Below are 12,433 nucleotides of genomic sequence, written 5' to 3' on the forward strand. Positions count from 1 at the left end.
GGTATTGCTATTAAAATGTCACTATGCCCCTGATAGCACACCACTGGTTTATGGGGGCTATTAGCCTGTTGTTTTGTAGACACTGGTACTTCTGCACTGATACTGCCTATGTCATTCCTGTGCCACACTGCTTCAGCCTTGTCTTGTTCTGTACTGCCTGGCTGTTCTGGGGCTGGAGGGGACTGTGCTCCCACTGCTGCCGCTGAAGAGATGCCTTGTGTCAAGCCTCTGGGATTTTGCTGAGGGCATACAACATAGGGGTTGTGTTGTGAGCAGACTCACCCATTCAGAGTTCATGAAGTGTTAATACTCTAAAAGATTCAAGCAGCACTTGTAACAGCTCTGCAGGGAAAGTCAAGTACCTTGGCTGTTAAGAGCTGGGCTAGCTTTAGATGCAATCAAACTGTAAAATTTGTATGCTATTGGATGGGTTTTGTTTAGTATTATACTTTGGTTATAAGTCAGGTGATGCTGTGTATGAAGGCAGACCTTGCAGTTTCTACTGGCCAGTGTTGAAGTGGGAGGGAGAAGGAAGCATTTAAATATTTTCTCCACTTACCTTTATGATGAGCTTGTACTGAATCAAGTTGGTCTCTATTTTACCTAAAAGGCAGCTATTCCTCTAGTATGACCAGGTAAGGATGTAGTATCTGTATTGGCAGGAGGGAGAAAGTTGCTGTATTCTGTCTTGGCTGTTTAGTAAATAATCTTTTTATTGCAATTGCATAGCACAGTGGACTTAGGGCAACTTAATAGGCAGCAGCACTAAGTTTGTGTTGCCAGAAGAATGTTTAACGAAAAACTTTGTAAGATAACACAGCAGTTACAACAACCTTAGGGTGCTTGTTAAAGGCATACTCAAAGGTTAAAACCAGTCACACTTAGTGAAAAGTTGCTAAGGGTCACTTGACTTTCCCAGAAAGCAGCTTATATAGTACTGTGAGAGCCAGACTACTCTTGAACTAGGATGAGACAAACTTCTCAACACAGATTGCTCTTAATAGGTTCTAATTGTTGGAACCCTTAAAGTCCCCAGACTATCTCATTCTGTAGTCAATCTGTAGTTCTTATGCCTTGGGTGTCTGTGTCCAAGCAAACTGAACTCTAGTTTGTAGAACATGGGGACTATAAACAAAGAAAGCCTTTCAACAACAACGTCTGGAGTTCAGATGCTACCTGTTATGTTTCCTCCCAGTTTTTCCACTCTCCCCTGGCAGGGAGCTCTGTTGTCTTACCCTCTTGCCTTTCTGGTGATTAAGAACTAAAAATCAAGTTTGCAATCCTTTTCTGGTTTGGAATCTCTGGAGTAATGGCTGGATTCACCATCCCCAATGCAAATGTGTATTTGTGCGCTGTACTGGATGAATCTCTGAAAAGTAGGAGTTATGGCATTCCATTTCTGTACTAAGGAGTGTCCTGGATAAGGGAGCTGATGTTTAATGTAGTATAGAAGAATTACAAGAGGAAAATATCTATCTTCACTTACCAGTGTTTATCCCAGAATGAATGCTTAAAGGTAATTAATTTGCATTACTGTACCAAATGTGTAGCAAACATGTGTGAGTAAAATACTCTGCATGGAAAGATACTACTGCTCAGATGTTTAAAAATGCTGTCCTGAGGGCACTTCTTGATGGTTGGCATGTTTGTTCTTGCATGGAGAAGTCAATGAGAACTTAGTTTGATTTTGCTTTTCAGGACATGTTGTGACAAGATTTTTCTTGTGTACCCCAGGGCTAGTTGCCCAGACTGGTCATGAAACTGTCAACTTCAAAACAAAAAAACCTCAACTTTTGGGGCTGTTTAGTCTGGAGAAGAGAAGGCTGAGAGAGGACCTTATCAATGCCTATAAATATCTGAAGGGTGGCTGTCAGGAGGATGGAGCCAGTCTCTTTTCAGTAGTGCCCAGTGACAGGACGAGGGGCAATGGGCATAAACTGCAGCACAGGAAGTTCCACCTCAACATGAGGAAAAACTTCTTTACTGTGAGTGTGATGGAGCACTGGAACAGGCTGCCCAGAGAGGGTGTGGAGACTCCTTCTCTGGAGACCTTCCAAACCCGACTGGATGCATTCCTGTGCAACCTGCCCTATGTGATCCCGCCTTGGCCGGAGGGTTGGACCAGATGATCTTCAGAGGTCCCTTCCAACCCCTGCGATACTGCCATAATGCAGGGCACAAACTGGATTGCTTGGAGCAAACTGCTTTAAGGGAGAGGTTTGGACTGGACAACATCCAAAAGTCCTTTCCAGGCTAAATAATCCTATGGTGTGTTTGTAGGTTGACAATCCCTTAGTAACTAGTTAACTGTTTTTTAGGGCAGCTAGTTTATCCTGAGGTTTTTCCAATAAAGTACTCTGACTTCTGCCGTAGGCCTTGTATTTCCATCCAGTTGAGCTTCATGGTGTGGTGTGGCAGCTCCAGTGTCTTTCTGGAGTAATCAGGTCCAGGCAAATTTGAGACTCCTGGTAGGCCTGTTGCTTCTGTGCTTCTGGAATAATGGGTGCTGACACATCTCTTTTTCTGTGTGGGAATCCTGACTGGTGACACATCTCTTTCTGCATAGGTCACTTCTACTTTTGTCCCCAGTGTGCTGTTCTTAGAGCTGCTGCTCTGTGCTAATCAGGGTGTGGCAGCTGATGCTTGTGTTCCTGTCACAGCTACTGTGTCCAGCTACTCTTTTTTAAAAAAAAGTATTTTTAAGAGGTATCCAGCAATGAATTATTTAGTTTGCATGACAAACAAAAGCTTCTTAACTAGTACTTGTTTATTGAAGCTTACTCTTATGGCTTTGCAACACTAAGAGAAGAATAGGAACTGAGAATTTCTTGAAGTAAAGAAGGATTTTATTTTTTTCCCCAAAAGCAAATTAATCTGCAGCATCAAAAGGCAGGAAGAGTATAAAATAAATGCTAATGGCATGTCATAAGACTTTCTGTTGTAAGCTTTTGCAACTTGTTACTGCCAGAATTTACTATGTATCTCTGCTTTTTTCTTAGCCTATGTAGAGAGATCAAAAGTCATCTTTCTACCTATAAGCAGATCTAAGGTATAGCTCTGCTTCCCGGTTGAAACTAAGCTGCAGCAATGTTAAAGAAATATGTTAGGTGTAAAGTCTGATAACAAGAACAATAAAAAACCACTTAATTTTATTTTGTTTGAGAAAGTGGGATTTTTTTCTTTGGAAACTGTTCTAGATAGCAGTGATGTAGGATGGGTTTACAAGTAAGAACAGCTTGTTCAGCTAGTAGCTGCTTTGAGAAACCTTTGGCACTTTTAATGGTATTGTTGTCACAAATACCTTCTAATACTCCATTCCCACTCATATTTTAGACATCAGTGACATGGTTTGCTTGCCAGTGCATTGAAGTGGCCCATTTTTCAGGCTTGCTGGGCAGGGTTTTAATCTGGTCTTTTAGCGCTGGTGAGATGCTTTACCTGCATGCTACCATGATGTCACCAAAGTCATGGTGGTTGACTGGGTTTCTTCTGTCTGCAGATCTGACTGGTTGCCTGGCACTTCATCTGTGGCAAGCAGGACAATGGCTGCCAGCAAGAGCAAGAACCAGAGTTCCTTGGCCCTCCATAAAGTAATTATGGTTGGCAGTGGAGGAGTGGGCAAATCTGCACTCACTCTTCAATTTATGTATGATGAGGTAAGTAGCTTTGGTTCAACTCCACTAAAGCACCAATGGATATAGCGTACTAAACTCATTTTTTAGTGGGACAGGAACTAAATGTAAGTAGCAAAATACCTGAGGACCTGACTGGCAGAAGAATGTAGGAATTTGAAAGGGTGCCCTCTAGGAGCATCTTTGGCTAAGGGTGACAAAATTGATGTGTGTTAGTAAAAGAACAGTCTTCAAAAAGTGTGGGGAATGTGAATGTACTTGTCCGAGTGTACAGAGGCTGTTACCAGTTGTCATTGAACTTTAATTTTGTTGCAGTTTCTTTTAGGCCAGTTAAGGTTGAAGTCACGAGTAAGCCTTCTAGCTCATTCTGAGCTGGATGGTGAAGTGGGCATGTCTATACCGTGAATTCTTCTGTACTGGTATACAGGAAGCTAGATCAGGCAATCCAGACTAGTATGTGAAGGAATATGTGATCCTGTAATTCAGAAATTGGTTATCTATAGCCTGTCCACACATACTGTAGTGATGTGAGTATATCTGAGCAGGTGGCATAGTCATTAGTGAAGACCAGTCAGCTTAATCGGGCTCATGGCACAGCCTTTTGTTGTACCTTGAGGCTGAGAGAAAGTAGGTGGAAAGGTAAGAAGCGTATGGTGGACGTGTGCTGTCAGTACAGAACTACGAGTTGAACTGGCAGTGTCTTCGTGGGTCTGATTAATAATGAATGGACTAAAATATATGCCTATAATTATGGTGCATGTTTTCATGTTCAGTGGCTGGATGCTGTCATCTATACCTGTTGAAGCCTCACATAGCTGTACCTGAAGTACACTTAAATGCTTTTTCTTGAAGTGGGAGATCTAGATAATGCCACCAGGTAGCTGGTAGCTTAAACTGTATCTTTGTTCCTTAAATTGTGCTGAAATTGCTGAATGGTGTTTCATGTAGCAAGACAGTTTCTCTTGACTAGGCAGACTGTCTCGTTGATGTATTAAGTGCTTAAATAATTTGCTTTTTCTGGTAAAACTAAAAAAAGTGGTGGAACTTAATAGCTGACTGAATTATGAGAATGTTTTCAGGAATTTAAATGTCACTAAAATGAAAGAGAATGAATATGGATAAATACTGAGACCATTTGACAGTAATTCTAAACACTAATCCCTGTCTTACCTTCTTCAGTTTGTAGAAGACTATGAACCTACCAAGGCTGACAGCTACAGAAAGAAAGTAGTTCTGGATGGTGAAGAAGTTCAGATAGACATTCTGGACACAGCAGGACAGGAGGATTATGCAGCTATCAGAGATAACTATTTCCGCAGTGGGGAAGGGTTTCTTCTAGTCTTCTCAATAACAGAGCATGAATCCTTCACAGCAACAGCAGAGTTTCGGTAAGTAGTTTCTCTCCCAGGCAGGGGAAAATACCTGGTTCCTGTGTTGCTCTGACAACTCTTCTTAAAAGCTGCAGCTCTTTATCCTTTGCCCGTCACCATTTGGTCAAAAGTGTCAACCCAACCATTTTGCTCTCAGTAACTGCTGACTTAAACCATGGTAACCAGCCTCTGGCTCTAATTGTCTTCATGCCTTCAACTTATGAGTACCTTATGCCAGCAGCAACTTCAGGCAAGTAACAGATTTTTGGACTCCTAAAACACGTGTATTCAAGCCAATTTTCAGCCTTTGTGGATGTGAAGTTTAATTATCTTGGAGCAGTACTTCTGGAATTAAGTCTGCCTTTTGGCCAGGTTTCAGACACTCTATGCTTACTGCTAAAAGCAGGTGCTCTAAGGAAGGGAAGGATTAGCCTTAACTCTCAGGTATGGATTGGTGCCAAACAAGGGTTGGCAGCCAAGTAGTACTATTGTAAGCAGACGTATTCCTAGAAAGATGCACAGTAGTACTAAATGCTTCCATTTTTGTTCTTGGGATCAGCAGTTTTAATGTAAAAATCAACATCAGACTGAGAAGAGAAAACCGCTTGTGTAGTGTGAAAGAAAAACAAAGGGTTTAATCCACTGTTCTGGTCTCAGAACCCCATGTAGCCAGGTTCTTCAGGGCATGTGTTCTAACTCTTATTTGATAATAGCTGTTGCCTCAATGTAGAAAGTAATCCAGAGATTCCCTAGGATAGCTGTACAACTTGGAGTAAAACTTGCCAAATCATAGGGAAAGTGTTAGAAGTTCCTTATTTTTGCCAGAATAAAATATCTTTATCAGTCTGTCTTATGTTCACTTTGCTTCGGTGGTACAAGGCTAACAGATACTAATTGGTAAGCAAGTGCTGGTGCTAAGGTACACACCTATTTCTAGAGTTTTCTAAAAGGTATGGCAAACTCCCCTTGCACTCTAGGATTTTGGTCCAGGTTCTTAGTGTATTTTACTCTTCCAACAGTAGTAGGAGACGGAATAATCTTCCAAGAGGTATAAAAATATTGTTACTTTGTCACATAATACTTTGACTTTGCTAGACTTCAGAAGGCTGACAGTCATAGGGCACAGAAGCGGAGCTGTTCTGCTCAGTTCTAATTGGAGAACTTAAAGGAGCTAAACACTTGAACTGTTGTAGGACTGCAAAACTGAGTACTCAGGCTGTTCCTATTGTAAGATGGAGGCAAAAGTCAAAACCATTCAAAAAACAGGAAGAAAATGAGACACTTGGAAGTACACAGCTTGGGTTTTGGCTTGTGTGTGTAAGTGAAATATAAGGTTAAACCTAAGGCTTAAGGCTTTGGATGAAAAGAGTAGGAGTGTTTATCTTGGCAGTTTGTGGGTTTTGTCAGACTTCTATAACTAGTTTAACTGTTGGTTCAAGATTCCAGCACAACAAAACAACAAAAAAGCAATGCTAGCCCTAAAGATGAGCAAGAAGGACCTAAAAGCATTGAGGCGGAGAGTCTCCTACTTTTCAGTGGGTCAGAAGTAGGCAAATAGTGAAATTAGTTAAATGGAATATTTAGTTTAGGCTGACACGTAAGAACCAGCTCCTTGGAAAACCCTTCCCCAGAAAGGAGGGGGAATGGGTAATATGAGTCACCAGCATCACAGGCTAAACTACAGATTGGTATTATTGATCCTCTAACTTCCAGAGTTCTTAAACTATGAAAAATTTGAATACTGAATGAACTACGGGCTCGTCTCTAAACACTAGCTCTCCTGCTGATGCTGTGCATTCGGTGTTTGCTTTCAGTGCCTCTAATCTGAAAATGTGTGAAGGTACAGTTGAATGCAACAGGAGACTGCTTCAGTGTTAACGCTGTTTTAGATTCTCATGTACTTCTACATAAATTTAGTTATTTTGTGGATGGAAAGTGCAGGCATCTGAAGTAGTGTGGTAAGTCAGTGGGATGAGGGGGTGTAGCACCATGCTTATGCCTACTTTGGCTCTTGTTCATAACAAATGAAGCAATCTAAAAATACCTCTAGACTCGTACAGTTCTTCCAGAGTCCTAGATGGACAGCAGCATGTGTCAGTCTGGTTTCAACCCCTGTTTTACTCCAGTAATAGCACAGACTCTGACATGCAATATCACTTTGTCTCCGTTCCTGGGTGCTGATAGGTCCTTCTTATAATGACAAAGGATAGCTAGGTTAATGCTGGTGATTCAAATATTTTCTCGGTGTCTTTCAAGAAGGAAGGTTGCTAGCATTTTATGTCAGCACTATTTAGTAACTCTGTCCTTTACATAAAGTTTAGGTAGCCATTAAGAATGATCTCTGCCAGCTGCTTATGCTGTTCCCAACCTACTGCCTTGGCAAAGCCTTGATGTTGCCCAGGCCTATATAGAGATGGGATGTAGACTAGAAATTGAAGATGGTGACTGAATGCCAAGGTGAAACTTGGCAAACATGGCACTATACTATTTTCCTCGTTCAGATGTGGACTCCTGTTGTGAGTGGCTCTTCTGCCATGCAGTGCTTCTTTGTTAGAGCCTGGGTAGTAAACTTACTAACTAAATGGTAAAACTGCCTTCCTGGAAGTGTGAGGCTTTTATTAGTGTAAAGCCTGTAGCATTAGTATGTTAAATGTGAAATAATGTTAAAGTGTGTGTTCAACTGTTGGGAAACATACTGTTAAGTACTGTTTGTAAACACTGGTAGTTTGCAGACCACTTGATCCACTCCTGATAAAGGTGGGGTGTTTGTTGCTACTACTAACAGATATTTTTATTTTGAATACCTGATGCATTAGGGAACAGATCCTGCGTGTGAAGGCTGAAGAGGATAAAATCCCTTTACTGGTAGTGGGAAACAAATCTGACTTGGAAGAGCGCAGACAAGTGCCTATAGAAGAGGCTAGAAGTAAGGCAGAGGAATGGGGTGTGCAGTACGTAGAAACCTCTGCCAAAACCAGAGCAAATGTAGATAAGGTAAGACAAATGACATCTGTTCAATTAGATCATTACTACTTGTTTAGTAGCTGAGTGACTGATTCTTGACTCTTGCTGGGACAAAAGCAAATCCACAGCTGGGCTTGTGAAAGCCTAGATTATCAAAAATTAATGAACTTACTAGAATGTGTACACTTAAGCAAATACCTAGCTTAGAGGAGCCAGAGACTTGGTACAAGTTGATGCTATTGTTTTGTTTTAACTGTTTGTACCTGAACCAATAGCTTTCCAGTAGTACATTGGGTAAATGTCTTTAAGATTCCCTGAAATGTTATTTTGTTTATAGGCTGTGTCCTATTAATGTAACTGCAATAAATAGCAAGCTACAGACATAAATTGTTCTTCCTTCCCTACAAAGCTAAATATGGTATGGCTAATGTTAAAGATTTCATTCTTGCTTTCTGCCAAGAGTACTTTAAATTGTGAGAAGAACAATTGCTGCATCCCTGTCCTGTTTTGACTTGTCCATACTGGTCTAGGACAGTCATTCTCAGCATGTTTCTGCTGCTGGCTTCTTGCATAAACGGTGGTGGTGGGTTACTCTGGAAGAGATAAGTTACAACTATGAAATGTTTGACTAGTAGGGAAAAGTCAGTTTCAGGTCTCCCCTTCATTCTGTGTACTGGGGGCTTCTTGAAGAGGGTGCCTTTTTACTTTACCAATCCACGGAAGATGGTCTGAAATTACTGTTGTCCCCCCCGCCAAGGACTCCAAAAGTGTGGCTTGGTAATTTGCATTTGTTTAAATATTACAAATTGTAAGCAGTTTTCTCTTTGGACAAAGAACATCCGCAGCTAGGTGTACTCCCAAGTTCCCGTAGAGGGCTTTCTGTTCTTCTAGTCTATGTTAGTCTGCTAATGGAAATGATCTTGGTACATAAGTTACCTAGTAGGAACTCTGTTTCTCTCTTTTTTGGATAAAACAGCATATATGAAACTCTTGAATTGACACCTTTTGGTTATAAAGAACATAGCATAATTTAAATATGCTAAAGAGCCATTCTGACTGCTGGAATGTTACTAGAAAGTCACTGTTAGATGTATAAACTTGATGTAGTAAAACATGAATACCTAGACTTGCTTTTGCATATGGGCTGTCTCATGTGACGAGAAAATGCCTAGCCTGCTTTATACTTAGTCTAGCTTTCTGATCAGTTGGGATTAACAGCAATGTAGCTGTGTGTCTGGAGTACACTACTAGCATGGTGTTCTAGAGTTGCTCTATCTGTGTGATATACTGATTATCCTCTATGTAAGCACTAGTTTGTGTATGTTAAAGCAAGTTATCAACCATCTTGATGATCTTGTATTTACACTGCAGCAGAATAAACAAGAAACCTTAATAAGAAGGTTTTGAATGATAAACTATTTCTGATCTGAAAATTCTGATTCTTGTTTCCAAGTATCAGACCTGTGTAGTTTCCCACTAAAAAGAAAAAAAAAGCCTAACTCCATAGAGTGACACTAAGCTCTTGTTCTGTGACCCTAAAAATATTTTTTCCCAATAACTCTCTACAGTAAAACAGCTGTTGCATCTTAAGTGCCATGTACGTAGACATCAGACATACAGGAGTGAAATCAGCTAGAATGTTGGAGAAAACATGAGAGTAATGACTTTCTCTGGATAGTTCTTATAACATAGTTCGAGAATTTTCTGTGCCTGACACTGTCACTTGAATGCTACATTTTTTTAATTATAAAACAGGCAGAACACTATCCAGAAGAGAGTGTGCTTGTAACTACATGGAAAGGACTGCACTAAATGCTTTATATAGTTAACAAGAGTGATTTGCCTGGAAATGTTTGCTAGGCACAGACAAATATTCTCAAACTCTGAGTGCTAGTTTTTGTGCAATACTGATATTCAATAAAAATCTCTTAAAACAGGGCTGTTGAATGATTTGGTAGCCAGGTAAGATTGTCCTACTTCTTGCCACTGCTTGACATGCTGCATAATTCTGATGTTGAGTTTGCTGCTGGGATCTATGTCTACACTCACTTCTGCTGTATTAGGTGCAGTGTGGTGCTACATCTTTATTTGCTGCTGAGTTACAGTAGTTTTTAATCTGCTTTCTGGTGGCAGATCTTGTTTAATCTTTCTTTATTTTTTCCTTCTAGGTGTTCTTTGATTTAATGAGAGAAATCAGAGCAAAGAAAATGTCAGAAAACAAAGACAAGAACGGCAAGAAAAGTGGCAAGAACAAGAAAAGCTTTAAAGAAAGATGTTGCTTACTGTGATGCTTGGGAACTGTAAATATCTATCTCCAGGTGGCATGGATAAGATACCACTAAGGATAGAGGGTTGGATTCATGAAAGGAAGTCTGTATTGACTCCCTTATCTTTTGCTTTGCATATCACACCTTCAAAATGTGAAAACAGAACTTTGAAACCATTTCTGGTATCCAACAAAATCTATGCCTACTTAAACTGAAATGGGCTCCGTCTTCCCAGTGTCTTTCAAAACTAGAAACAGTTTCAGAACTTCTGCTTGGTTATACAAAGTGCTTTTGTATTAACTTTCTAGTCTACTCTAATGCTTCTCTGAATATGTTTCTCTTGAACCTCTACTGGCCTTAAACAAGCACAGCTGTTCAGGTTCAAACACTTTTTTCCCCACTGTTGCTGCCCACCTTGATGTTGCAAACTGCAGAAAAGCTAGATGACATCTGGTAAAGGGCTTGAGTCTCTGTCTTCTTTTAGTTGTCACTGGTATTTCTTGCACTGAAAGCTGCTGGCTTCCTCCCCCACAATCCATGTAAGAAATAGCAACTGACACTTGAGTCAACTCAAACTTTCTTCCATATTCTGTTTAGTCAATACAGCATTCATGAATCAAGCCTATGGACTCAATTCAGACTTATTTAGGCAATGCAAAAATGGATATTTAAATACTGGCTAGATGCATTCCCCCCGATCTGTCTTCTCATCCTTAAATTAATGGTATGGGGTGAGAAAATGACTGTAAGCCTTTGTTCAAAAGGAATTAATATTGTCACAATCTCCTTGAAATGCTCTCCTGGGTTTCTTCCATGTATTGTGGCTAGACTCAATTACACTCACTCTACATCCATCATCCTTCCCCTCCCTGGTACTGGAATGGTGAAAATCAAAGTGTTGATTTCATCGGTTTTGTTTATAATTGGAACACTTGTGATCATGTTGGAGAAGTGGTAACATCTGCATATGTCTCTTGTCTTGCTGAAGATGAAAACTTTGAGTAAGGATGGGTCACATCACACAATCATAACTTGTAATAGGTGAGGCATACATGCTACCTCTCAATGATTAGCTGGCTAGTGAGTTGTATGGTGTCAAAAAGCAAATGAAAATAAGCAGTTTCCATGTCTGTTACTCACTGTTAATTTTATATGTACTGTTTCTGATGCACAGCAACCTAGCACATGGAGATGCATGTTAAGTTTTGTCAGTGATACAGTGGTGGTTGCATATTGATCAACAAAAACCAGCCTAGAAGTGGAAGAAAAGTCAGTACTTAGCAGGTCCTCTTGTCAGCTGACTGAACTGAGCTTGCTGATGCAGTTTAAGTGCAGTTGCCAAAAAATACTTCTGTCACTGTTGTGGAAAGTAACAGTCTGTTCTGATGGTGGAGTCTCTCAGTGAACTATGCCTGTCTTCTGTTTTGAAGGAGTAGAGAGACTTGAAGTAGTGAGTATATCTTGCTTGTTAACTGGATACTTAAAACACAGTTACTTGGTGAAAGGAATATGCTTTGTGGTTGTTCAACAAAGCACACTGCAGCACTAAATTAACAAATACTGTTTCTCTCTGAGGTGGAAGTAGTGAATACTGTTCAGTGCTTAGTATTGTAATTTGAGGTTGAAAAACACCTTTTAACATGTACTAGGTTGCTCTTGTGCTGAAGAGTTCCACTTCTGAACTTTGAAAAAAGATGTGTTAGATAGCAGAACCTCTGTTGGCATGAGGTTTCACAGGGACTTACTACAAACTCATTGTCTTCCATAACTAGTTCAACTTGTCAGGCAACTCATTGGATCGGGGAAATTGTACTAAATAAAAGGTGCTGTAATCTTTATTCTTGTCAAGTTAAGTTCCTTCTTCGTTAATGTTATCTTGTATGTGCAGAAAGAATGGTTATTCTGGAATTAGTTCCAATTCTGGAAATACTTATCTTTGAACAGTGTTACTGGTATTGCAAAGCCAACTTGACAATGAAGTTTTGAAGCAGAGGTTGGGAGCCTGCTGGCTTACAGAACTTGTCATTTGAGCTGTATCACCTGTGTCTGAAGCCTGAGCACTTAATGGGACATGTGCAGCTGTAACACTTTGCTAACAAAGTTTCCTCTTGAACTTCCATGGATAAAGTAAATTTTTGAGTGCACATTGTGTGTACAGCAAATGAATGTGTGCTTCTGGAGGAAGGCAACTCACTTAGTG

The 12,433-nt window shown here is 40.3% G+C and overlaps 1 protein-coding gene across 1 annotated transcript; it reads left to right on the forward strand.

Annotated features, from left to right (window-relative positions):
- The first annotated feature begins 3,497 nt into the window (after positions 1 to 3,497).
- Positions 3,498 to 10,760, forward strand: RALB (v-ral simian leukemia viral oncogene homolog B). Its single transcript, XM_010286659.1, has 4 exons — positions 3,498 to 3,656; positions 4,812 to 5,020; positions 7,819 to 7,996; positions 10,135 to 10,760. Exons 1-4 carry the CDS (start codon positions 3,543 to 3,545, stop codon positions 10,252 to 10,254), a joined length of 621 nt encoding a protein of 206 aa, XP_010284961.1. The 5' UTR covers positions 3,498 to 3,542; the 3' UTR covers positions 10,255 to 10,760.
- The last annotated feature ends 1,673 nt before the right edge of the window (positions 10,761 to 12,433 follow it).

This window comes from Phaethon lepturus, unplaced genomic scaffold, assembly GCF_000687285.1.
Source record: "Phaethon lepturus isolate BGI_N335 unplaced genomic scaffold, ASM68728v1 scaffold56864, whole genome shotgun sequence".
Classification (NCBI taxonomy): domain Eukaryota; kingdom Metazoa; phylum Chordata; class Aves; order Phaethontiformes; family Phaethontidae; genus Phaethon; species Phaethon lepturus.

Bases quoted from the DNA above. Each gene is read 5' to 3' on its own strand.
- RALB (XM_010286659.1), top strand. From the start codon at position 3,543: ATGGCTGCCAGCAAGAGCAAGAACCAGAGTTCCTTGGCCCTCCATAAA. The intron at 3,657-4,811 runs GTAAGTAGCTTT...TACCTTCTTCAG, and splicing joins TTCAATTTATGTATGATGAG to TTTGTAGAAGACTATGAACC. The intron at 5,021-7,818 runs GTAAGTAGTTTC...CTGATGCATTAG, and splicing joins ACAGCAACAGCAGAGTTTCG to GGAACAGATCCTGCGTGTGA.